General features: G+C 41.8%; 1 protein-coding gene across 2 annotated transcripts in view; it reads right to left on the bottom strand.

Annotated features, from left to right (window-relative positions):
* Myom1 (myomesin 1) overlaps nt 1-27,685 on the bottom strand; it is a 124,048-nt gene that overhangs the window by 2,981 nt on the left and 93,382 nt on the right. For both annotated transcript variants that reach the window (XM_059277910.1, XM_059277911.1), the window contains 12 exons: nt 24,371-24,507; nt 23,624-23,768; nt 22,096-22,155; nt 21,759-21,826; nt 16,137-16,250; nt 15,296-15,383; nt 14,301-14,339; nt 14,108-14,213; nt 6,241-6,404; nt 3,290-3,326; nt 2,802-2,824; nt 1,493-1,548 (listed from right to left, as the gene is read on the bottom strand). In XM_059277910.1, the coding sequence (XP_059133893.1) occupies nt 1,493-1,548; nt 2,802-2,824; nt 3,290-3,326; nt 6,241-6,404; nt 14,108-14,213; nt 14,301-14,339; nt 15,296-15,383; nt 16,137-16,250; nt 21,759-21,826; nt 22,096-22,155; nt 23,624-23,768; nt 24,371-24,507 (1,037 nt within the window). The remainder of the gene's footprint in view (nt 1-1,492; nt 1,549-2,801; nt 2,825-3,289; nt 3,327-6,240; nt 6,405-14,107; nt 14,214-14,300; nt 14,340-15,295; nt 15,384-16,136; nt 16,251-21,758; nt 21,827-22,095; nt 22,156-23,623; nt 23,769-24,370; nt 24,508-27,685) is intronic.

Below are 27,685 nucleotides of genomic sequence, written 5' to 3'. Positions count from 1 at the left end.
TGGGCAAATATTGTAGAATATTATTTAAAAAAAAAGTTGGGTAAATCACAAAGCCTGCTTACACCTCATCATTAGTTAGCAAGTTTTTGAGACAGGCTGTGTAGCTCAGGCTTGACCTGTGATCTTCTTGCCTATATCTCCCAAGTGCTGGGCTTTATAAGCAGGTGCCACCATGCCAGTTTTAATTAACATTTTTACTGAATTACTCTACGGGTACATTTCAGAAAGGAAAGTACAAGCCAGAGAGGTGGCTCAGTGGGTAAAGACACTTGCTGCCAAACCGAGTGGCCCAAGTTCAGTCCCCCAGTGCCACACTGTAGAAGGAGAACACTGATACTAGCAAGTTGTACCCTGACTTCTACATACATGTTATGGCATGTCCTCCAATAAATAAATACATACATGTAATGATTTTTAAATGAGCCTAACCATTGTCATTAAATGTATCTGAACAGACCAAGTAAATACTTTTGGAAATCAGTGATTACTTGGGGTAAAATGTAACTAAATCAAACAGAAATCCCAAACACTGTGAGCACTGTGGAAAACTAGCACCCATCCCTCAGATCTGAGTTGTGGATTCGAGAGCTTTCTCATACTTTCTCTCCTAATTTTTACGGCTGCCCAGTGACTTCAACCTCGTTAAGTGAGGAAAGCAGAAAAGACAGTTTAAGAACAGAAGCTGCTCTCAAAGGCTGAGCTTAAAGTTGACTGTGATATGTTCCACCTACAGAGAAATATGCTGAATGGAATCCACAGCCTTGCTTTGCTACGGTCATCTCCCCACCCCCACCATCGCAGACAGTAATGCCCTTTCAGTGGGAGAAGGTTTTACTTCACTACCGGCCTCTCCGGACTTGTAAGAGTTTTATTAAACTTATTTTTATTGATATGGGGTCTGGCTATGTAGCCAAAGGTGACCTTGAACTCTAAACTCCCCTGCTGAGTTCTTTGATTACAGGCAAGTACCACTCTGCCTGGTTTACAGGTTAGAAATCATGTTCATTTCATCTCAGATTATATGAACCCAGGAAACACCAGTTTAATGCCAAGTGGAGAGAAGTTGGTTTTCATTGGAGATGGAGCTAATAGAAACTTATGAGGCAGAGTGTTCCCTGTAGCCATGAGACTCTTAATAACATAGGCCACCTTCCAGTGTGTGCTGGAATAATTTCTTCTTTTGTTACAGGGTTATGAGCAAATGTTTTCAGGTTCATTTTCATACAACCTAATGGCTGCTGTTGGTTTTTAAATGTGCCTCTGGAGAAATGGCCTAAATATAGCACCACAAGACAGACTTTCATCCTGATGCTGGGCTGACCAGACATCACGACTGGAACGCTGAACTTTTCACCCTGTATCTGGCTATTCTGGTGAAGTGCAGATGCCAGGAAAAAGACACAGGAAGGAGGATACAAAAGAAAAGACCACAGTGTAGCTGTTGGGACCTGTTCCCCAGGTGGAGGCAGGGACAACGGTACCCTCAACTCACCTTGCCTTCCTGGATGGTGACAACATCAGGGAGGCCACCCAAGACTCGGGCCCGATCTGCAAGCACAGGAATTTCTGGTTAAACACTGCAATCAGGAGGGCCAATGATCATACCCTCAAAACCATTTTGTGACACAAATCTCTCAAGTCAGTTCTTCCTGTCCTGATGGTTAGTTCAATACTGCTTTCAACATGCAGAGTAAGAAATGACTCAGTGACCCTGGCTTTAACTCTTCTTTACTCACTTACTGCACACACACACAGGGGCCTGTACCTCAAGCACCAGCTTCGGACTACTGTATCTCTTAGACACCCGCTGTCTAATTCTCATGGCTCTATCCAGCCCCAGCCCTCGTGTAGCTCAGCAGGTCAAAGGTCAAGGGAGCAGAACAAATGGTACTGTAGAGACTCGGAGTTGGGTGTGGCCTCTATGGTTTCTCTGTGACGAGCACCAGTTGGACAGTTGGAGGGCTGTACTCTGGGGGCTCCAGAGGCTTGTGCAGTTGTGGGCTTCCTTTGAGGCTTTCCTTAGATAGCTTCCTTGTCTTGGTGCTGTGCAGGCCTGTCTGTGGCTGAGTATATAGATGAAGGTGATAGGTATGAGAGGTGCTGAAATCTAGGGCTGGTGCTGTTGGCCAGGACGTATGCTCTGGGTCTGACTGTCTGAGCACGTGATGAAGGAGCCCTTCTGCAGCACACCCTGAGGACTCCTGACTGGCATGGGCACTGTGGTTACCAGCCTCACATTCTATGGCCCATTTCACTCAACTTGTGACTCTCCAACCTTGCTTCTATGAATTTACCCAATGTTAAAATGACAGTGTTTCAGACTCCTGTTTCCTTTACTGGGTTTAATTATCTTCTGATACATTGTGCCTACAAGTGACTAATACCTATCACATGGTTGTAACCAAGAGATTTCTTAGGATGGCTTCAGAGGACAAGAGTTAGATGTCATAATTGAGACCTTCCTGCAGACATAAGACTAAAGTGGAAACATATGTAGAGCACCTACAATTTATAAAAGAAAGAAAGAAGAGAAAAAAAAATCCATTTTCTGTTTTGAGATAGGGTCTCACTCTGTAGTCCTGGCTGTCCTGGAACTCCCTATGTAGACCAGGCTGGCCTTGAACTCACAGAGACCCACCTCCCTCTGCCTCCCAAGTGCTGTGATTAAAGGCTTGTGTCACCAAGCCCAACAAGAAAAAAAAACAAAAAACAAAAACCATTATCATCTGTAGATACGCTGGGAAAATGAAGTTTTGACTTTGAGTCTGCCTCTGTGCTAAATGTGAAAGGCAGTTACTTACTTTTTTCCGCAATGGCAGCTTGTCTGTGGTTGAGAGAGACAGAGACAGACAAAAAAAGATTCATTAGTGCCACTTCAAGTAGTGTCTCTCTGTTTCTCTGTCTCTCTGTCCTTCTCTGTCTCTGTCTCTGTCTCTGTCTCTGTCTCTCTCTCTCTCTCTCTCTCACACACACACACACACACACACACACACACACACACACACCCTCAGTGTAGGCTTAGAAAGCTGCTCTCGCAGTTATAAATCTTCTCTGAGTAATACAAAGGACTGCAACAAGCTGGGACTACATTTAACACACGGATTGGGGAGGAAAGTCAGTCCACAGCCCACTTCAGAGCTCTTTGGCAGTTCAGCTAAGTGTCAAGTGGGGCTTTTCCTGTGCTTGCTGAAACAAAACACTCTTTCTGATACTCAGATAGGCAAGTGGTACACAGGGTTCCAGGAACGTAACTGAGTAGAAGCGGTAGTTGCCAGGAAGGGGAACTTACTTTAACCTCTGGAATTCAGCAAAGGCTTCATCAAATGCTTTAAAAGAAAAAGAAAAAAAAGAAAGTTAAAAATTTCTCCGTCAGAATTGATGATATACAGGGCTGATTAAAGTCCCAAGGCTAGGTCACTGCCGACCTTTCCAGGAGACTGCCTATGGCTGCACCTTACAGTGAAATGCTCTCAACAAGACAAGCACCCTCTAGGTAGAAAATATGAGGTGGTAGATTCTAGAAGCTCTCATCTCAGCAAGGGCCCTTCAACTGTAAGCAAAAAAGTTAGCTATCAGTCCCACCCAAGAAAAAAATGGGGATAAAAGTCTTTCAAATAAAGGTGTGTTGTCTAAGCATCCTGAGAAAAAAAGAAGAGAAAAGAAAAGGGAAGAAAAGCTTTTTCTTATTAAGTTATCCCTGGTGGGCTCCTGGGCTAGACAGTTGAACCGTCTTCATGACAGGTTTTTTTGGCCCATTTGGGCAGGAGAACACACTGAGTAGTGGGCATCACACTGATGCTAAGGCTGGCCTGAAGTCCAGTGTGCTGTCCATTACAGAACAGAGCCCTGAGACTGTACTTTTTTTCTTTTTGATTTTTAAATACATTTTTTTGTTAGCATACAAAATAATGGGTTTCGTTATGACATTTCATGATATGAATCATTGGTCTTTGCTCATATTCTCCCGCACCTTCTGTCCCTCCTCTCTCCTCTCACTGGCACAGAGGTGGGGCAAGTGAGATAAGAAGATGAAAATTACACTGTTCTAAAATAATCTTATCCCTGTGACGTCAGGGTAAGACCCGTGACCGAGATCATGAAAAAAGGCAGCTCTGTTTTAAAATCCTTCTATCTCATCTTTCATTTCCTTTGGGGCTCAAGAAATACACACACACACACACACACACGCACGCACGCACGCACGCACGCATGCACACACACAGACACACAGCCTCAACCTAAGTGTCCACAACCTATGTGTGGGTTGAGAGTATGCGTTGGCTTGTGTGGAGGGGTTGGAACACAACTTTCAGGAGTCAGTTCTCGCCAGCTGTGCTCAGTAAGATCGGGTCTCTTGTCTCTGCTGCTGCTCAGCTGGGCTGGCTGGCCTTCGAGTTTCCCGACTCACACCCACATCTCAGGGCAGACATACTGAGATTATAGATGTGTACTATGACATCCAGCTTCTCCTGTGGGTTCTGGGGACTGAACTCAGGCCATCGGACTTCCACAGGGGGTGCTTAAACCCATGATGCCATCTCCCCAGCCAAGACCCATATTTTAAGTCTAAAGAATATTTAGACAATACTAGTCTATATGCATATTTTATATATGGAAGAATAGGCATCAAGTCAACTTCAAGTTGCTGGGTCTTATTTTTCCTCATCTGAAAAATGAGTGAGATTCAGGCTGAACCAGGATGGTAGCACAGAAATCCTCCTGGTCCCTACACTGAACTCAGAAAAAGGAGTGTGGTCAAGCTAACCTGTGATCGGTGGCTATGGCAACCCTGGTGAGAGGATCCACACCCTTTGTCTTAAAGGGGGTTAGAAGTGGGATAGCTGCATAAGCTGTGTGGTTAAAACTAATTTTTGAGATGTTTTAAGCCTCTCCACCCCCTCACTGCTTTCTTCGCTTTCTCCTGTGTTTCCCACAGTCAGATGAACGGTGGGGGAAACCCACAGCGCGGCTGGGACAAGGTGGCTCAGAAGACCCTTGCCTCTTTGCTGCAGTTTCTCCCGTGACTACAAATCCTTCAGTGAGTCTTTCAGGCAAAATAGGTAGCGGTGGCATGAGAGTAGGGTATTCAGACAACACCATGTGTGCATGCCTGTACACACACACACACACACACACACACACACACACACACACACACACGCCTCAGTGCATGCTTGGAAAGTGGTTCTCTACATACATTGTGAATCTATTCTGAGGTTGAAAACCATGAAGAGTTATGATACACTAAGACTGCATCTTAATGCACCAAGGAGTGGAGGAAATCCAGTCTAGCCTCCCTTGGTGACTTTTATCTAGATTTTATTCTTTAGGAAAGCATGGGGGCGGGGGGCAGAGAATATAGTCAGAGGATGGGGAGAAACGGCCTGGTGATTTTAGCTGTTGACTCAACTTTTAAGTTTTAGTCAGTAATTGTGCACCACCTTTGATCTGTGAGGGCTGCAAGTCATTTGTTCGCTTCTCTTGATGCTTTCTTTCCTTCCTCAATGATCTACAGAAACCCCAATCCCTCAACAGATGACTAAGACATCTGGGACCTTCTGACTTAGACCCCCCAGCCTCCTCTGTTCTGCTCAGCATTTTCCTCTGGTTCTTCTCATCCACTGCTCTCTAGCTTTGGACAGAGGAGCCCTGTATGATGGTTATTTTCAGAATCAACTCTTTCCCCTCTGCTCCTGGTCACACCCTCCACCTTCGGGAGCTCCGATAGGTCAGTGAGTCCCCTTTGCAGTCAGTCTTTCTAGTCCCATCAACTGCTTTCTTGGACTGGATGATTTCAGTCCCCACACACAATTACTTTTCACACTTTGCTCTTAAGGAGGTGATCATGAGTCAACGGACCTCTCTTCCTGTGAGAGTTGTGCTTTTCTCTCCAGCTTGCTTTTTATGGTTGTTTGCCCACTAAACTCTTGATAGTTAAGACTATCTTGCCAAAACCATTATTAATAAAATGCAGTGGAGGCTGTTATTTTAGCCTAGTTCCTACACTAGTCCTCAGCCAACCAAATCTAACCAGGATGATGTCATTCATATAAGGTGACACATAATCAAATTGAACCTAAAAACAAGTCAGGTTTCCAAAAACATTGGGACTCAGAGTAACCAATCAGAACAGGTCCACTCAACACAAGTGTCACCAACGCCAACTTCTTTGGCGTCACTGTGTAATAACCTCACTTCCCTCTGGTTCACTCTACAGTGAATTGTAATGAGTACATTTACCTTGTCCAGAAAGATCCACTGTCTTCTGGTGTCCAGTCTTGCCATCAAAGAGCTCCATTACGTACTTCCCTTTGTCATTTGGAGTGGGCTCATTGATCTGCAGCCAGATCTGCTCCCCAGTGACTCCGCTCTTAACTCTGTCTGTGTACTTTATGCCAGTCCCACTGTGAAGGCAAAAGAAAGTGTCATTCCTGATGAGCTTTCCTCTGTTTCTTATCAGGTGATACACCGTAAACCTTCACAGACTCCCAGAAAACAGGAGGCCTGCTTATGCTGTTCTGCTTCAGGGTCATTATGGGCCATGAAGCCCCGCACTTGGATTCCAAGGACCTGGGACTGATAGCCTGAACATCTACTTAACTGACCGCTGTAGCCTGGGCCCCAGGATAGATCTCAAGACCAGTACTTCTCAGTGGCACTTATTATCTTTGGGTTTGCTTGGGTTCATTTCTAGGATTAAGGAGATATTCAAAGGTGAAAGGCCAAACTACATACTGTTTTGCTGCATATTTAGCACAAATGTCCTGTGGCCAAACTGGATAAGTAAAGACACAATGACGGGGACTATCTGGGCATGACATCTGTTGACATGTGTGGCTCCAAAGCTACTTCAAACACATAAATACACACTTGGTAGTAGAGTCAGAAGTGAATACAAAGCAGAGTGGCTGTCAAGACCCGTGCGGCGTGTGCTGTGATCCTGTGTGAGAACAAGTGAGATACAGCCCTTGCCGTTGTGATCCGACTGTGTAGAAACACTACTGTTACAGACCAAAGGAGGCCGCGGCAGAGTGATGTTCTCATATTGTCAAAAGATACTTCATGAAGATTTTGTGAAGCTGTGAGGAAATCTAAAAATGCAGTGTAGGGCCAGTGGATGGAGCAGGGGCTAAAGGTGCTTGTTGTCGAGCTTGGCAACTGGAGTGATTCCCTGAAGCTCACATGTTAGGAAAGAATTGACTCCTGCAAACTGTCCTCTGACCTCCGTGTGTGCTGTGGCATGTGCGCATGTACACACACGAAACAAATGCAATCCATTCTTTAAAAAAGCAGTATGTAAAATTACCATATATACATACAGAGTTATAAAAAATTAGAAAGAAAGTTCTTTAAATGTGCATAAAGGGGCAAACAAAACTGTTGAGGATATCATATTATAAATCTATTTTTTAATATCTATAAATGTATTTTCCAAAAAACCATGTGCAAAGTTTATAGCTTAAATAAAATTTCAAAGCAAACTTATTTTTTCCAAAAAAATTTAGCTTCCAATAAATATTTAATATTTTTCTTATAACACTACATACTATAAGATTATTTATTAATATATCTGTAAATATCCTAGCAATTCAATGCCATAAAACTAAAGTAAAGAAACACGTTTGTCCCCTGCAGGTTTTAGCCTGAATAATAGCAGTCAGACAGGAAGACAGTTAGTTCTCTGCTTTGCATGAGTTATTTAGTCTCTGTCTGGTTCGCACAATGGTGCTTTCTATATGTTAAGTACTTCAGATAGAATGGATTCCATTGTTCTGATTTTACACGAGAAAAATAAAATCCACAGAATAAAGTGACTTGCTAAGGAAGATAAAGACAGAGTCAAGGCTAATGCCCACTTTAAGGTGTGTTTTTTTTCTTCTCACTTTGCCTCAGACTTACGAAAAATAATGGTACAATTCTCGGTCTCTGAACTTCGTGTCGGCAAATAAATATTGGAGAAACTCATGTAGACGAGACCAAAGCTATAGGAAGTTCCGGCCTTGCTATTCCAACAGCAAGTTTCTAAAACTCTATTTTCAATGCTCTCATTTTAAAAAATAATTATGTTTTAAAAAGACTTATTTTTAATTATGTGTATATGTATTGCAGAGGCCAGATACACATGAGTGCAGGTGCCCACAGAGGCCAGAGGAGTCAGATCCTCTGTAGCTGGAGTTAAAGGTGGTTATGAACCACCTGACATGTTGCTAAGAATTGAACTCAGGTCCTCTGGAAGGTAAGTCTGTGCTCTTAACCACTGAGCTCCCTCTCCAGCCCTTGAATAAATGATTCTTTAACAAAGGACACAACTTAAAAATACTGCATTTACCTATTTGATTATTTCTCTCTCTCTCTCTCTCTCTCTCTCTCTCTCTCTCTCTCTCTCTCTCTCTCTGTGTGTGTGTGTGTGTGTGTGTGTGTGTGTGTACGTACATGCTACAGTGCATGTGTGGAGGTCAGAGATCAATTTGTTGGAGTCAGTTAGGTCCTGGGGACAGAACTCAGGCCCAAGTGCCTTTTCCCACGGAGCCATCTCACTGGCTCTAAGACACTAAGACACAGAGTTCTGATTGATGATCCAGCTAATTTTACTCCCTCATTCTTCAGACTGATATAATGTCCTGGGTGTCACAGAGGAATTTCCTAGAACTAAATTTTAATCACTTCCCTGCAACGTTTTCTGAAAAAAGAGAACAAAGGACCAAAAGCCCAAGCATTCCACACTGGCATTTTGCTTCCTACTTTTAGAACTCAGAAAATGCCTAACAGCCCAATCAAATACCAGCCTGTATATGAGTCAACACTAACAAACGCTCTGTGGGACCCAGATCTGGTTACCTGTTCAGCTTACCTTTTTCTCTTTTCTTTTTTTCTTCTTTCTTCTTGGTGGTGCTGGGGATTGAACTCAGGGCCTAGTGCACACTAGGCAAGTGCTTTAACATTGAGCTACACCACTAGCCTTAGGCTCTTTTTTAAATTAATTTTTTTTTAAATTTTTTTTTAAAGATTTATTTATTCATTATGTATACAGAAGAGGGCGCCAAATCTCATTACAGATGGTTGTGAGCCACCATGTGGTTGCTGGGAATTGAACTCAGGACCTCTGGAAGAACAGTCAGTGCTCTTAGCCTCTGAGCTATCTCTCCAGCCCCTTAAATTAATTTTTAACTGATACGTGTTTTAATGGGGTAATGTCAGGTCTGCTGTTTTGGTTTTATTTGCTTGTTTTGAGACAGGTTTCGCTCCATAGCACAAGTTGCTCTCAAATGTTTAATCCTCCTGCCTCTGTAGTACTGGAATTACAGGCATGCATCTATAATCCACCATCCTCGGCATCACGTGACTTTGACATTGTTTTCTGAGGCAAGATCTTGCTATGCAGCCCAGATGGCTGGAAGCTCTCTATGTAGCCCATGTTGCCCTTGAACTTAAAATTCTTCTGCCTCAACTTTCCAAATACCGTTATTATGGCTGTGTGCCACCATCCCTCCTTTCCTTACTCCTCCCCTCCCTTCCTCCCTTCCTTTTATTTTTATGTAGCCCTGACTGGCCTGGAACTCACTATGTAGATCAGTCTGGCCTCAAACTCACAAGGTTCTGCTTTCCTCTGCCTCCAACTATTGGGATTAAAGATGAGCACCACCACACCTGGCCTGATTATAATTTCTTTACGATGAAAGCTTTCAAAATCCTTTCCTAGGGTTCGGGATTTAGCTCAGTGGTAAAGCGCTTGCCTAGCAAGTGCAAGGCCCTAGGTTCAGTCCTCAGCTCCGGGGAAAACAAAAAACCACAAAAACAAAAACAAAATCCTTTCCTATAGCTTTTTGAAATATACAATGAATTATAGCTAGTCACTGCTGAGGGTGGACAAGCAAGATGCAAGATGCTAACACCTGATTATGCCAGCTGCTGTAACCAACAGTGATAAGCCAGGGATCTTCTCAGGATGAGACTTCTATGGGAAACGGCTACGAACACAGATGACAGGATACTTGGGGTCTCCTAGTGCACATTGCTTCAGTTTTGTTTCAGATCACATGAGCTGAGTGAATGTATACAGGGCTGCAAGCACAGCTCTGGATGGTTGGCAGAATGGAGGTAGCTTATACATGGCTGTCTCAGGTGGAGGCTACAGTACAGAGATGTCTATGAATAATGATACTTCTTCTATCACAAGAAAGACATACTGTAGCTGCTATGGAATAATCCTTCTGTGAATAATCACAATGAATACACTGAATATGTAGGTGGCTGCCACTGCAAGGCCATAAGAGTTCATCTGTAGTCGGCAAGGAGGATACAGGATGGAGCCCCTGGGAGATCAGTTTTTTCTGATTGTTAAATGAGAGGATGACTGCTCACAAGGAATCACCAGCCAGTTGGGAACATGTTGGACACACAAAATGAGATAGAGGTAAAAGCCAGGGGCCTCAGGGAAGCACACAGATGAATAGAAATGGGTTAAGTTGTAAGAGCTAGTTAGTAACAAGCCTGAGCTATTGGCCAAGCATTTATAACTAATCTTAAGTCTCCATGTTGTTATTTGGGAGCAGGCGGTTGGGACAGGAAAACTCCACCTACATATGATACCCAAATGTTTGGCCAGAATTTCCACATAAAATCTGATAAAACTTAAAAAAGGGTTCTAGGGCTGGAGAGATGGCTCAGAGGTTAAGAGCACTGACTGCTCTTCCAGAGGTCCTGAGTTCAATTCCCAGCAACCACATGGTGGCTCACGACCACCTGTAATGAGATCTGGTGCCCTCTTCTGGCCTGCAGACTTACAGGCAGACATTACACTGTATACATTAATAAATAAATAAATCTTTAAAAAAAAAAAAAAATTAAAAAAAAAAAAAAAAGGGTTCTAAACATATAAGAATGGAGTCAAGTATGGTTTCTTGGTAGCCAGATTTTCCGACTGGGCTCTGTTGACTGGCAGCGAGCAGAGGCACAGATCCTTTAAGAGCCAGCTTTCTGGCTCACTGCTAGTGGCAAAAACTGCACAGCTCTTTTCAGAGGCCCTTCTACCAAACACTTAAATGGTGTTTCTGAGCAGCAGGTGGCACACTATTCAGTGGTGGCATGGACCCAGAAACTTCCCAGAGTTGGGGCAGTAAAACTAGACTCTCAGGGAACTGAGGGGGAGGAGCCAGCCACCAACACACCATGATTGAAGTTATGCTGCAGTTTTGTTGCTCATGCAGACAGAAAAGATGGAGATATGCAGTGAGGGCAGATTTAGACAAAAAGATCCTCTAAATGGTTTACATGTATTTAAAAATATACATAGGCTTGGGAGAAAGAAAAGAAAGAATATATATAGTCATGGACTAAAAATATAGTTTTAAAATAATAAAATAAAGTCCTTTAAAATAATAAAATAAAGGAGAACAAAGGAATTTAAAAGAAAAAAGTCATGTAAAGATGGAATATACACAGAGAGTCTGCATACTGTATGTTATTGTGTTGTCTGAATTTTTTGACTGCTGAGGAAGGAGTAATAGCTGCTAAGAGACATTTGATTATAAATGCTCCTGGATTAAACCAACCTATATATTTTAAAAATTCTTGACTTCAAAATGGAAGTCAAAAGATACATTACTTTAGAAAAGAGGTTCTGCTTTTATTTCCATAGAAAATAAAATACTATAGATTTGTTCAAAGTTAAAGAAAATCAGATTTGATAGAGGAAGACCCCCCTGAAATCCTGACTACAGATATAAAAAAAAAATAAGCCTAGAAGAACTACAAGACATGTGATATATATTTTACCTGCTTAAACACATAACAAAAAATCATCTTTGGCTGACTTGTGCACAATGCCTAGTCTACACTTGTATTAATGCAGACTTGTATGTTACTTTTAAAAGTTTATGTATTTTTAGAGCAAGGGGACCAGACACCAAGGAAAACAGATGGCCCAGGTGATACAGCATTTTAAAATGCCTCTATGACAGTATCCTCAGAATTCTGCATTCAGAACAGCTTTAGGCTACTGACTGAGATAGTCCAGCCTCACAGAATACTACAGCTAAGACAATTATCCTAAATTTTCTCAGAGTCCCCCAAAGATTACCAGTGCCCCCAGTGAGCAGGAAGTACTCTGGAAAACTATGCCCACATTACCAAAAAAATAAGTTATGGATATTTATTATCATTTAAGGGGGTTGGTTACAAGTTGTTATGGATAATGGTCAGGGAAAGAACTAACCAAAGGAGATTAGAGTCAGGGATCTTGTTCTGAAAAGAAAAAGTGGGGATATAGAAATGATAGGATAAAAGGGTAGATTGTTGAATCTATTCTTTAACCAAAAAAGTAACTATTAGTCTTACATATTTTATATTGGTATAGATTTTTATATATTGATACAAATTTAAAGTTAATTTTGTTATACTGTATGTATGTTTCTATTCTTGTTTAAGGTATCATGTTTATGCAGCTTATTCAAAAATGTAATATATGCCGGGTGGTGGTGGCGCATGCCTTTAATCCCAGCACTCAGGAGGCAGAGCCAGGTGGATCTCTGTGAGTTCGAGGTCAGCCTGGACTACCAAGTGAGTTCCACGAAAGGCACAAAGCTACACAGAGAAACCCTGTCTCAAAAAAAAAATGTAATATATAATTAAGAAATACAGATTAATAGTCATCTATAATAGTCAAACTTATAGTCATGTTAAGTATGTTTTCTAGGTCATAAGCAGATATATTTAGATAGATGGTCTTCAAACACTTCAAAGACCTACAGAATATGTCATTTAATATGTTTAATAACCTAAGGCTTTTCATGACAGTGAGACATGTCTGCTCCTGGCAGCACAAATCTACTTCAGAGAAGATAATGGGCATCAAAGAAACTCCATATGGAGTTTGCTTCCTTTATGGCAAAAGGTAGCCATTTGGGCAAAGAAACTGCCCTTGCCTCAATTACTGACAGTTACTGTCTAAACCAGACCAGCAGGACACAAAAGAAGGAGACTGCAAAACTTTGCCAAGACAAGATAGGACAGTCCTTCAAAATTCCCTGCTTCACAGAAATGTCTGTCAGATATACCAGGCCATAGTTGGATGCTCCAACATTACAGAATCTAGGGTGACTGTCCAGGCAGCCAGATGTCCCTGTCATTAGGTAACATTTCATCCCTCTGGAGTCTTTGATGGAACTGAAGACTAGATAGTCATAGTTACAGTTTTTCTTAGTTATAATAAAAGATAAATTAAATGTGTAACTTTAGACTCACCAAGATAGGATATATAATTGAGTATTTTCTCTAATTTTGTCAAATACAAATGGACTGTATATTGTAACTATAATTCTTTTTTTTTTTTTTTTTTTTTTTTAAGACAGGGTTTCTCTGTGTAGCTTTGGAGCCTATCCTGGAACTCACTCTGTAGATTAGGTTGGCCTTGAACTCATGGAGATCCACCTTCCTCTGCCTCCCAAGTGCTGGGATTAAAGGTGTGTACCACCATGCCCAGAAACTGTAATTCTTAATAACTATTTTTGTTTCATAAAATCTTACTATGATAAAGTTAAAGCCTTCCTTTTTAATTAAACAAAAAGGGGGAAATGCTGGGAATAATCTTTCTGTACACTATGAATATGTATTACTCTTATTGGTTAATAAAAAACTGACAGGTTGATAGCTGGGCAGGAAGTTAGGTGGGAAAGCCAAACAGCATGATGGGAAAAAGGGCAGAGTCAGATGAGGGGCCAGCCAGATGGAGAACAAGTTGGACACACAAAATGGGATAGAGTTAAAAGCCACGAGCTTCAGGGCAGCACACAGATGAATAAAAATGGGTTAAGTTGTAAGAGCTAGTTAGTAACAAGCCTGAGCTATTGGCCAAGCATTTATAAATAATCTTAAGTCTCCATGTTCGTTATTTGGGAGCAGGTGGGTGGGACAGGAAAATTCTGCCTAATGTAGCCATTATTGGTACCTCACTATGCATGCATTGAGGGAAAGGCCTAACCTGAAGTAAGGGAGGGATTATGTCCTGTGCTCCTCAATATGAACCCTCTTACTTGAAAGGGGTTTTTGTTTTCATTCCTATTGGCCAGTGGGGAAATGTCTACCAAGCAAGTCAGTTTGCATTACTTACTTGTGGGACCAGTTAACTTTCAAATCATCCAGGTAGTAAGTGACAAAGGAGTACAGCCGGATGCCCTCCGCTGTGCTCTGGATTTTCAGGTCTGTAGCCGACAAAGCTGAGGAGGAAAACGGCACAGTTCAAGCAGCTGTAAGCTCACCCTGGCAGGAGCATACTCAAGCATGGTCAGGAAATGGTAACTTACCTATCTTCCTGCATACTTCAGTCATTAATTCTTGGAAGGCTGTAGAGAGTCATAGACAAAATGTGAGCATGAACATACTCCGTATAAGGTCAAATTTCAAGCCATTACCTCTCAAAAAGTCCCTGTCTAGTGAAAGTCAATCGACAGCCAGTAAATGTGTTGACCATTGATAATTAGTGTTTTTTTGGTGAAATAACTTAATTTTTATAAGATTTTTTTAAAGTTTCTGCTTGTTTTGACTTATTTTCTTGGATTGTTTGTATGAACAGTCTAGGAAAGGCCTCACTTGGAATTTCCAGGAAGCCTGTTGGCTTTGGAACACTCTTTCTTCTGAAGTCTGGGGAAGCCTGAGTTTGAATAACAGGAGTTTTCTTATCTGTGATATCAGTTTCTAATGAATTTACTGTCTAGCTGCTTGGCCCTCCATGGCCCCAGCTCTTCTGAGAGCTGGAAGGCAAACTCTAAAGCATCTGCTGGTTGACTGCAATCCTGCCCTACTGAGGGAGAGAACTGGAGGTTGGAGGTGGGGTTATAAGTAGCTGCTTATTATCATGATATGTTTGTCCTTAGTAAGTCTGAAAAATGGAAACCGCTGCTTTGCTTTGCTAATAACTGCAAGGCTTCAAATTTCATACTTAAATCTTCCTTACCATCCTTAACAATGGGCTCTTTTTTAGTATGTTCCTCATAGAAGGTTTTGATCCTAGAACATTTTTGTAGAGTTGAGAGAAAAATGATGATATAAATTGGAAACAGACTTCTAGAGGTGTGTGGGCTATAAATTCTCTAAGGATCAAAAGTATACTTTTGATTTCTAGGAAGTCCAAAAGAGAAAATATTTTTGAAAAAGAACAGTAGTTTGCTCTGCTGGAATTTCAATTAAACCCAAATCATTGGACACAAATCAGCATGACTTCCGTGGCTAGCCCAGCCCCAGTCATCATTCTGGTAGCTGTAGAACCCATGAGACAGATCCCAGAAGCTGGGAGAGTCACCTTCATCCACAAGTTTCAGTCTGCTCTTGTCTTTTCCTCGGTCATCTTTCAGGATAACTTCATAAAATCCAGCATCTTTCTTGGAAAACTGAGGAGAAAATGAACATTACAGTTTATCACAGCTCAGATTTGGTTGTTGCATTTGTGTGTATAAGTGTGTCTCTGTGTGTGCATATATGCATGTGTGTGTGAGTGTATATTGTGTGGGTATGCATGGATGTGCATATAAGATGCATGTGCTTAGAGGCCAGAGATCAACCTTGGGTATTACTCTTCAGGAGCCATATACCTTCTTTGTTTGTTTTCAACCTTTTATTTTTATTTTATGTGTATGGGTGTTCTGACAGCCATATGTATGTCTCTACACCATATGTATGTTGGGACTGAGTACAGTGACACAGATTTCTAAAGAAATCAGGCCCAAACTATTTTAGTTGAGAAAGGATTACAATAAAGTGAATAGAAGAGAACATTGGATCCCCTAGGACTGGAGTTACAGGTGGTTATGAGTCACCATGTGCATGCTGGAACTCAGATCCAGGTCCTCTGGAAGAGCAACTAGTACTCTTACCAGCTGAGCCATCTCTCCAGCTCCAACCTTGTTTTCTGAGATAGAGTCTCTTACTAGGACCTGGTGTTCTACAATTTGGCTGGAGTGACCACAAAGCCCCCGGGACCCCCCTGTCTCTTTGTCTCCACCACTGGGATTGTAAGTATGTTCCTATAGCATTCAGATGTAAGCTGTTGTGAGTCCTTTGGGCATGGAATGACTGATGAATCTAGTTTCTGTTGGGAGAATTGTAATCCATAGCCAGCAGCTCTCATGTCTGTAGCCACCCACCTCTGTGATGAGCAGAGTACAAATGCCATCCTTAAAGTCATGCTTCTCATCCACTGATATCTCCCGCTCGTCTTTGTACCACACAATGTGAGTCTCTTTTTTAATATTTGCCACCTGTAAGAAGAATCATAATTGCCCTCCTTGAAAGAAAGAAATGTTATTTTTATGATGGTAAGCAGTTTTTAATACATTGGGATATTAAAGAAAAAACCCTGAACCAGAGTCAGAAGACACAGATTTATAAAGAAATCAGTACCAAACTACTGTAGTAGAGAAAGGGTTACAATAAGGTGAACACCAGTGAACAAACCTAAATCAATAGGATCTCTATTTCCAGTGGGAAAAGTTGACTTAATATCTTATATTTCCAAGACAAATTCAATAATGCTGCATTGGGTAGTGGAACTGCTTTTTGCATGGATATACAGGACCGATTGGAATAGAATGGGAACTATCCCATTGCCAGGCTCATTCTCAAAGCAGTGGAGGGATCAGTAATCAGGACAGCTTGTACAATACCAAATTGCTTCAAAACCAGCATAAAACTGATGCCAAGGAGAAGTACTGTGTACCAATTAAAGCAAGGGATATGCTGTGGGATGTCTTGTATGCTATAAATGTATATTTCTATGATTGATTGATAAATAAAATGCTGGTTGGCCAGTAGCGAGGCAGGAAGGATAGTGTAGGCCGGACAAGGAGGAGGAGAATGCTGGGAGGTGGAAGGCTGAGGCAGGGAGACCTGCCAGGCTCTGTAATGAGAAGAAACATGTTAAGATACCGGTAAGCCAGGAGCCACGTGGCAACTTATAGACTAATAGAAATGGGTTAATTTAAGATAGAAGAACAGTTAGCAAGAAGCCTGAGCCATTAAGCCATACAGTTTGTAAGTAATATAAGTCTCAGTGTGTTTACTTGGGGGACGTGAGTGGGAGAGATTTGTCCTGACCATGGGCCAGGCAGGACCAAGAAAACTTCAGCTACAGGGATATCAAAGAAGGAAAGTACTCTCCAACTTAAATAAAAAGTCATTGGATCAGTGTGGCATAGTGGTATAGTATAATAGTCCCACTGATAATCAGAGGATTCCATGGACCCAAGAGTTTGTAAGCAGCCTGGCTAACTTGTGAGACCCTGCCTCCAGTTCAAAGTTCTTAAGTAGATATGAAAAGAAGGGATGCCATATATACTAACATAAATGCTTAAATAAAAATAAAAATCACAAATCCAAAGAAAGACAATTCCTACAGCATTAAAATAGTCTTCCAGCAGAATGAACAGGATAAACTCCAATATATATCTAAAAATTTATAAAAGAGATAAAGGGAGATTACAAATATACATATAAAGGAAGTAAGGTTTAATAAGTTACTTAGCAATTTTGAGAAGATGCATTTAGATCCTAACCCATACATACATCATAATATAAATCTCAGATGGATAAAACCATTGCATATTCTTAGAGGGATCCTAAGCTTTTTCTACAACATTTTTCACAAAGAAGAATATATTCATGTATTTCTTGAAAATTGAAATTGTATGAAAGAGTAAAGACTTCATACATATCAGGAAAACAAAACAAAAAGTCCTAAAGACCCCACTGGACAACTCATAAGAGGATATATGACTGCAAGAGAAACATGGAGAGATGTGTACTTGTGGTGGTTTGAATGAGGATGACCTCCATGAGCTCATATATTTGAATACTTGGTCCCCAGTTAGTGGAACTGTTAGGGAAGGATTAGGAAGTGTGGCCTTGTTGGTGGAGGTGTGTCAGTGGGGGTGGGCTTTGAGGTTCCAAAGGACTCCATGCCATTCTCAGTGTGCTCTCTCTGTTTTTTGCTTGCAGCTGGACATGTGCACTCTCAGCTGTTTCTATCACCATGCCTTTGCTCTGCCATTATGGACTCTAACCCTCAGGAACCATAAGCTCAATTAAACACTTTCTTTTATAAGATGCCTTGGTCATGGTACTTTATCACAGCAACAGAAAAGTAATTAATATGTTCATTATAAACAAAAGTATGTATGTTTTGCTACATTGAAAGAATTTCAGCTGGGTTGTGGATGTAGCTCAATGGTAGAGTGCAAAGCCCTGCAAAACACACACACACACACACACACACACACACACACACACACACACACACGTTCATTTAGTAAATGAACATAAGAAGCAATATTATTTAAACAATAGTGAAGTTAGTAAACAAAAGGCTATTAACTGGTTTCTAAATTATAGAAATCCATTGTGTTACTAGGAAACATTGATAACAAACTTGAAAAATCTGCATCTGGACTGGGAAAATGAATGCTCTGAACTTGCTGAGTACACCAGTATTTAAAAAAAATTATTTAGATTGTGTGTGTGTATGTGTGTGTGTGTGTGGTCTGCATGTATGTATGTGTACCACATGTGCGTCTTGTGCCCACAGAGCCCAGAAGAGGATGTTGGATCCCTTAGAACTGAGCTACAGACAGTTATGAGCTACCATGTGTGTGCTGGGAACTGAGCCTGGGTCTTCTATAGGAGCAACCACTGCTCCTTTTTTTTTTTTTTTTTTTTTTGAGCAGGGTCTCACTATGTAGCCTTAGCTGGTCTAGACCTCATACAGATCCACTCTGCCTCCAAGTGCTAGGATTAAAGGCATGGGCCATCACACCCACCTTGGCCCGTGCTCAAATCCATTGAGCCATCCCTGCAGCCCCATCTCTCTGGGGTTTCTTGAAGCCAGAGTGCCTCCAGCTCCTGCCCTAGGTGGACTTTGTCTCCTGGGCTGTCACCTTGGGTAGCAATGGGAATATTTGTCTATGTAGACTTCTGTAGTGGACTAGTGTCCAACGTTGTTTTGTGGGCAAGCTGAGGCTCTTCCTCGATTCTTTGGGGTAAAGCACCTGGGGTTCATGTGAGTTTCATGAGTCTAAACGTTTAGCTCACATACTCCATGGACTATAAAGTATACCAGTAAGTTGCTAAATTTGCATAAGTTGCCCCAGTGATGAAACAAAGAGTTATGATAGAAGGTTTGTTCAAATCGGACAGAGATGACTGAGGTGGGCCTTGAAATGAGTTGAAGGCCATTTTGGGCCTTGGAACAGCAGCCCAGATAGGTGATGTGTGAACAGCCATTACTGCTTTTAGGCTCCCTTCGATGTTCAGAACATGGGAAAGGGTCTGGTTCTGGGGATGAAAAGTCATGGAAGAGGACACCAGAGCTCACCTCCTAGAGAGCCACAGGTAGCACAAAAGGAGAAGGACCAGACACATGGCTTCAGGGAAGGTGTGGTTTATAGAGACCCCATGCCGAGGAGATGCTGAGTGAGAGTGTGGCAGGCCAAGTGCTCAGAGGGTGACGGGAAGCTGAAGGTTCTAGCGGCTGCCGAGAATGAGTTTTCCAAGAAGCTTATTCTTTCCCAAGAGGCAGAAACCTAGACTTGATTTTTCTTGCATAGTTCTGCTAGGTTCCTGCTTCTTTGACTTTGTCAGTCCTGGCAGGGGCCAGGTACTTTGGCTCCCTGACTATGCCAGATCCATGGTCCTTGTCTGGAGTCACTAGCAATCATGACCCCACTCTAATTAACCTAACAATTCCTTCTCTAAAATTTCTTTTTAATTAGGGGAAACTTCTTTTCTGAGTTGGGCAGTCTTGCTATACAACCCCTAGGCTGTCCTCTAATTTCTAGTCCTAAATGATCCTCCTGAGTAGAAATGATGCTGCCACCATGCTCACCTTCCCCAAACTCTTAATTCAGGGTTAGGGACTAAATTCAGGGCCTTGTACGTGCTAGACAAGTGCTCTGCCGCTGAGCTACATCCCCAAACCCTCTAAACCTTTCATGATTTTCTCAGCTAAAAATGATACGCTAAGATGTACGACAGCTTAGAATGCTATTTTGAATCCCCTCCTCACCAGTCTTCCCAGTGGCTTTCTTTATAAGACCACTGATGATTCCTCTATTGACTCCAGTCTGTAGTAGAAGATTTTAAGGTGTATTACTTTTGTTTATGTTGCATTTGTTTAACTCTGTGACGCTGTGTTACTGTGCCTGTCTAAAACACCTGATGGTCTAATAAAGAGCTGAACGGCCAATAGTGAGGCAGGAGAAAGGACAGGCGAGGCTGGCATGCAGAGAGGATATATAGAGGGAGAAATCTGGGAGGAGGGATCCAGCAGCCAGAGAAAGAGGAGGACTCCAGGGGCCAGCCACCCAGCTACACAGCAAGCCATAGAGTAAGAGTAAGATTTACAGAGGTAAGAAAACAGGAAAAGCCCAGAGGCAAAAGGTAGATGGGATAAGTTAAGGAAAACTGGCAAGAAACTACGCCAAGCTAAGGCTGGACATTCATAATTAAGAATAAGCCTCTATGAGTGATTTATTTGGGAGCTGGGTGTCAGGCTCCCACCAAAGAGTAAAATACCAATAACACCACCAGTCCCCAAAGGCGGCACAGAGGTGAGACTGAGAAGCACAGCTGGACACACTCTGCTATGTTTCTGTGCAAATCTCATGACTTAGAGAAGTTCACCAAATAAGGCAGGAGTTGGGGTGGGCCAGGAATAGTCTACCCCTTAGAAAGCAGGTTTAGCCTAAAGCAAAAGCAATGTGTGGCATTCTGAGATTGACAGAGGTGGCCATCCCTAACCCAAAGTCCAAACCAAGCACTCCACAATCTACAGGTTTCTGAGCATGTGTGTCTTAGTTAGGGTTTCTATTGCTGTGATGAAACACCATGACCAAGAAGTAAACTGGGGAGGAAAGGGTTTATCTGGCTTACACTTCTACATTGCTTTTCTTCACTGAAGGAAGTCAGGACAGGAACTCAAACAGGGCAGGATACTAGAGGCAGGAGCTGATGTAGAGGTCATGGAGGGGTGCTGCTTACTGGTTTGCTTCCCATGGCTTGTCAGCCTGCTTTCTTATAGAACCCAGGACCAGCAGCCCAGGGATGGCTTAGCCCACTGTGGGTGATGCCCTGTATGAGTGTCGATCACTAATTGAGAAAATGCCTTATAGCTGGATCTCATGGAGGTATTTCCTCAACTGAAGCTCCTTACTCTGCAGTGACTTTAGCTTGTGTCAAGTTGACACATAAAATCAGCCAGTAGAACATGGACCCACAAGTGGAACATCCCACACCACAGAGCCTTGCTTCATGTGCCAAATTATTCTAAATAGTGCATGAAATGCCTTCAGGCTATGTCTAAAATATATGTGAAACATAAATGAATTTTCTATTTGGATTTGAGTTCTCTCAGACATTTCATTATGCAAACAAAATAAAAAATATTCCAAAATCCAAAATAAAACAAAATTTGCGCTAAACCCCAAGTACTTCAGATCCAATTCATTTTGGAGAAGGGACCCTCAAGTTATGGCTTAAAGAGTCCATGTCATTCTGTAGCTCGGGGTGACAACAGGCCAGTCACCCTCCTCATCATATGTTCACGTTATTTTACTCTGTTTCTTACAACTAAAGGTTCCACAACATTAAAGGGTAAAGTACCTGCTGCCCATCACTTTATATTAAATAAAGGAAGTGGGAAAATGGATCCTTGTTCCACATTCAGTTTTATCTTTATTTCTCCTGAATAAAATATTAAAAGTGCATCCATCTCTTACCTTGCATTTCAATAGTACGTTACATTCACCAGTCACTTCCCAGCTCAAATACTCAGCAAAATGTGGGCCTACGGAATTTTAATGACATAAGCAATCTTTTAATCAGCTGCAAACGCAAGATCAAAGCTCATCTTTGAATCTCGAGGCGACGTATGTCTGAAGTCAGATTTTCTTAAAATGATGGATTTAGTTTTTAATTTTTTAATGTCTACATATTTAATAATAGCTATTTAAAAATTTTTTTACCAAGCATTAACATAACCAGTGCTGTTCATTTAAATTTGCTATAGAAATAGCCTTGGAATACTTTTTTACAAAAAAAGAAATCTGTTTTTACCTTGTTTCCTGATCCATTCTTGTCGCTGGAATTCAGCCTCTTTCTGGAGCTTCTTGTAAACTAGAAATTGACAAACAAAGAAGTGTGGAGTTGAGTTGAGCAGCACAAATGCACACGATGCACATGAGGATGAAACACACATGACGGCCACTGTCCTAAGTCGGCTATTTTCATTACTGTGGTACTCAAGATTGTGATGGCCTGCTTGTTCTGATTTTTATAGATAGACAGCCTTTGAAGACTAAATAACTGTGTGTATGTGAGTCTGTGAGTGAGTGTGTGTGTGTGTGTGTGTGTGTGTGTGTGTGTGTGTGCCAGAAGGCCAGAAGGCCAAGACAGGGTCTTACTATGTAGCCTTGACTGTCCTGGAACTTAAGAGCAGGTTGGCCTTGAATTCAGAGAAATCTGCCTGCCTCTGCTTCCCAAGTGCTGAGATTAAAGCCATGTACCACCACACCCAGCTCTCCACCTTATTTTTTAAGACCGGGTTTTTGGGGTGGAGAGATGGCTCAGTGATTAAGAGCATATATTGCTCTTGCATAGGACCTGAGTTCAAGTCCCAGCACCCAAAACTGGGCAGCTGATAACCGCCCATAACTCCAACCTACTTCTCTGCATACCAACACAAAAACACACACATACTTGAAAATAATTTAAAGAAAATCTTTCTAACGAAACCTGGAGCTCACTGATTTGGTGAGACTTGCTGACCAGCAAGCCCCAGGGATTCTCCTGTCTGTTTCCCCAGCACTGGGAGAAGTATATGCTGCTATGCTGGGCTTCTGATGTGGGTCCTGGTGGTCTGAACTCAGGTCTTACTTTTTGCACGGCAGGCACTTTACTGATGAAAGCATCTTCCAGGCCCAAGACTAAATAACTTCTCCAAGGTCATAAAGCTAGGACATGAGGAAACCACACTGGCTGTTACAAATATAGACATCTATCCGTCTTTTGCAGCTTGTGAAGCCCCACTTTTTAAACCATGGTGGTTTTCACAGACGTTTACTACAGCTGACCTCTACTGTCTAGTTATAATATTTGATTGACAGATTTGGCACACATTCTGTACTTTTACATTTTTTTCCCAAAGTTTAATAATTTAGAGCAATCACAGATTGTTAATATATATATATATATATATATATATATATATATATATATATATAGAGAGAGAGAGAGAGAGAGAGAGAGAGAGAGAGAGAGAGAGAGAGAGAGAGAGTGTGAGTGAGTTCTGGCCGTAGTGCAACCTCCTAGGTTGGAGAATTTAGTAATGCATACTTGTTTACAAATGAAACTGTTTAAGTCCAGCCATGTCTGAAAGTCAGGAACAATTTTGGGTGTTCTTTTAAAGTTATGTTCATTTTGAGGCAATGGGATACCATGGAAAATATTGACTAGATTTTGTAATTTGATGCAGGAATTCATTAAACAGTTCCAGACACTAGTCACGGGACCTCTTTTAAGCCATGAGGTATTTGCCCTGAAGTAAGCAGCCAAGTGTCCGTTGAGTGTCCCTCAGAATTCTTACCGTCTCCAATGAGAACAAGAGTAGAATGGCCAGTTGCTTTCCCATCTTGGATCTGGAATGTGTACGTTCCCTCGTCCTCATCCTGCAACTTCTCCATAAACATTTCAATCACGCCAGTGTTTCGGTCAATGTGCATCTTGTATTTCTTCAACGTAAAAAGATAAAAACAGGGAAATCAGAGAGGCGAACATTTGAAGACAATAACCCCGATGAAATCAATACAAACCACAAAGAATCAGAATTTTAATATTTCTAAACAACTAAGGAAATTGTTCAAAGATCTTACTCCTGGAAAAAGGAGCACTATGTGGGTGTATGAATTAAACAGGAATTGACTATGAAGAGACTGAAATCTCAACAATAGGGTCACCCAAACAAGACCTTCACAGTTGATATGCTGTGAAGATGGGGGAAGCCTCACAAGGCCTCATCCCTAAATGAGAGTTGTAGGCAATGGCTGCCAGGAAAGGGAGGAACCGTCCTTTCCTAGGACAAGCCCCATAGGTTACCCAGTCCCAGGCCGTCATCCCTAAACACATATCTATACAAGCCACACTAAAGGGACTCAGCAGGTTGTTTAAGAGGTCATGGATCTAAATGGGAGTAGCAGGGCGTGGAGGAGGTAGAGACCGGGTTAGAGAGGTAGAAATGGTGTCTAAATAGTACAATGGATGAAATTTAAAAAAAAATTAAACTATTAAAAATAAATAAGTATTTTTAATTATAAAAAGTAGGAGGGAAGCCTACCGGCCCTTCAAAAATTTCCTTCTCATTAAATATATAGTTGACTTTGGCATTGCCAGACAGCTTCTCAGCCTGCATCCAAAACCGGACCTGACCTTTCTCCAAAATTTCAACTGCCAACTCTGACTTAGTTGGGACAGCTAGGAAAAATAAAAATAGACATAGTAAGTCATCATACTGGCAAACAACAATATTGATACAGACATTCTAACAAGTGAAAAAGAAAAGTCAATACCAATAGCAATGTAGATCCCTGATTCCTGCAAGACCCAGAGACAGCAAGCTTGTTACAGGGAGACCTCAGAATAAGGGACAGAGGCCTTGGCTATCATCCTTGGGATGTTACCCCTTTTGAATCATAGTTGTCCCAATTGTCAAAACAGGGAAGATGAAGTGGTCTATTGGGGGACGTCTGGTTAATGTCTGTGACTCTTCTGCAGCTTTAGTCAAGGTTACTCAAGGGCATACACAAGGACAAATGAAAAAAGTTCTCAGCTGACCCAGAATGGCGAGCACCTAACCCCAAGTCTGCTAGGAACAAGCTGTGCAGCAGGCAAACTGCAGAGATGTCTTTCTTTGCATTTTCCTCTATCCACTCCACAGAACCAGCTACATTTGCTCTGCTTGGACATTCTGCACTTGGAGAGAGAAGACAGGATCTGGAGCTGAAACATGACCTTGAACAGTTGCTCCCCTCCTTAAGCCTTATGGTCCTCACCTGTCAACACAGACATTGTATGCCTCACTTGGCTATCAGACCGTTAACCATGGTACAACAGGATACATTAAAATTGTAGATAATGATCAGTAATTGGAAGTAAGTTCTCTGTCCCCCACCAAGTTTACTGATGAGAAAGCTGAATGCTAAGTAAGAGTCATGACATCTAGGCCACAGAGCTAAGCCCATGATGATCCCTGTTATCCTGTGCTGTTCTTCGTCCCAGTTCCATTTCTCTGATGAACACTGTGGTTTTCCAGTGTGAATAAACATGAGTGGAGCGATAAAAGACAGTTCCCAAGACCAGAGTCTAACCCTTGCTACAAATAAGTCTTGAGACTAGAAAGCATCTTTTAGAAAAGTCTGGAGATCCCATCATGGAGGTCCTAATACATGGGTGATGTGACTTGGAGTGGCAATGTGAAGGAAGGGATTGCCCTTCTTGAGAGCCTTTGATGCTCTGTCTGCCCTGAGTCACAAGAATATCATCTAGAGGAGAACAGACCCCGATGAACGGCCACTGAGGGCCCAGAGCAAACACGGCATGTGCATACATGGAGGCGGACTCTGGCATGGTTACCGGAACAGCGCTAGAGTCAGCCCCTTGGCTTCATCAGCTATATGCGACTGGTCTAGTTACTAGCTCCCTGGCCTCATGTTCTTAACCTCTAAAATCAAACCACCACAGTACGAACTGTTTCCAGGTCAGTGTGTGTCCCAATGACACATTCTATCTAAACGCCATAGAAAGGGCCTGGCATGTAATAAATGCTCTATGCATGTTGGCTATTAATATTTTGGTATCTGTTTTTTCCTCCAGTTGCTTCAACAATACCCTATAATTACAAAATATAGTGTGTTGACAACTAGGAGACACATAGCACTCTATCTATGTTTATGGATACATGCTTATGTGTGTGTACACAATACATTGTTTGTGTGGGTGGGACACGAGCAAATGTCTACAAATGGAGAGCTGTGAGGCAGGATGTTAATGATACTACATATTCTACCCTCCGACTCACCACACTGCAGTTTCATATTGTTACTGGCAAAGCAGGCCATATTATTTTCAGTTTTTACATCTATACTTTTTACTTATCTTTTCCTTTTCTCAGATCCAAATTACCTTCTCTGGCAGTTTATTTGTTCTAGAAAACATATTATTTGTAGATTGAAGGCATATGCCTAATGGCTTTCAAAGTAGTCTTGAAAATGGCCTTACAGAAGAAAGTTTGCTATATTAAAGGATAAAGGAACAGAATATTTAAAATTTTACATTCAATGAGAAATGAGATACTTAAAACCTTATAACAATAAAAATGACTTAATGTTTTCCTTGACCAGGAGGAAGTGGGTGTGACTTAAGGAATTAGATATGCTGCTTTGACCCTGGTGGCGGATCTCTGAAAATGGCCTTTTAGTGACACATCACTGTGACTGGGGGAAGAAAACACTGGAACTGTCCTATTTAAAACGCGGTTTCAAGGCTCTAAGAAAAGCTTCACTGGACTGGGGACCTGATATTCATACTCAGAGTTTAAGACATGTCCTTGCGCTGGGCTCTCCCTGGGTGCCAACCTTGTTGTCACAGCTGGTCTCTAACAAGGAAGCCAGAGTTTGCTGTCACCCTGTCTCCAAGCAGCAACAATTATGATCTTGGGCTTACACAAGATCAAACATCTCAGTGGAGCTGAGAACAACGTGAGTCGGTTATGACTTCCTTAATTATACTGTCTCCAGGTCTATATGATCGTCAAACCGCAGGAGGCCCAGGTAATGTGAACCTGACAGTGACGCCCTGTCTTGACTTCTTCACCACCATCTTTTAACCTAAATGGAAATGTTGTTGGGGAAACGGTTGCCTGGATACGTGAACAGTGTTTACTAACTAGATTAGTGCTTCTTTCCATTTCTACCAGGCTTGAGTAGAGGATGTAAACATGTACCTTAGAAACAGCTGCTTATTAGGTCCTAAGAACTGTCACAATAGCCAAGCCTAGAAAAAGAAACCAAAGCCTGGGCAAATGGAGATAATTTGCTCAGGGTCACAGAGCAAAGAATGTCCAGGGAGGCCTCCACTGTCCCTATAGTTTTCAAAATTAACTTTTCAAACATCATCCACAATAATATTTTCCAGTTTTATGGCTAATAAACACACAGATGAAATTAATGCCATGCGCTAAGATCTCCTGAAACTCCATAGTTACAAAGGAAAAAATATGTGTAAGCATTGAGGAATCTGTTAGATTCTTAGTTTACAAGAGGGAGCATATCTGACCACTTTTTAACCTGCTTTCTCAAACACTGGAGTGTGTTTCTCTGGAGGCGTCTCTACTTTGGCCAATGGGTAAGAGATCGTTTCAGGCCAGTGAGCTTTTCGGTGTTATTTTCTTTCTCTTCTCTTAGGTGTCAGCTGTGGAGTTTAATCTTTTATATGGAAGGTTCCTTATTTAGGGGCTTGTAAATAGTTCAGAAGGGCTCTTCTTCTGAACGAGGCCCTTTAACCTATTTTCCAAGAGTATAAGAGTCTTTAGATTGCCTTTGTTTAGAGTTTTGAGTATTCTATTACAAGCCAACATTATAGACTTGCCTAAAAC

This window comes from Peromyscus eremicus, chromosome 13 (assembly GCF_949786415.1).
Source record: "Peromyscus eremicus chromosome 13, PerEre_H2_v1, whole genome shotgun sequence".
Lineage (NCBI taxonomy): Eukaryota > Metazoa > Chordata > Mammalia > Rodentia > Cricetidae > Peromyscus > Peromyscus eremicus.
This window is presented reverse-complemented; position numbering and strand designations above follow the sequence as displayed.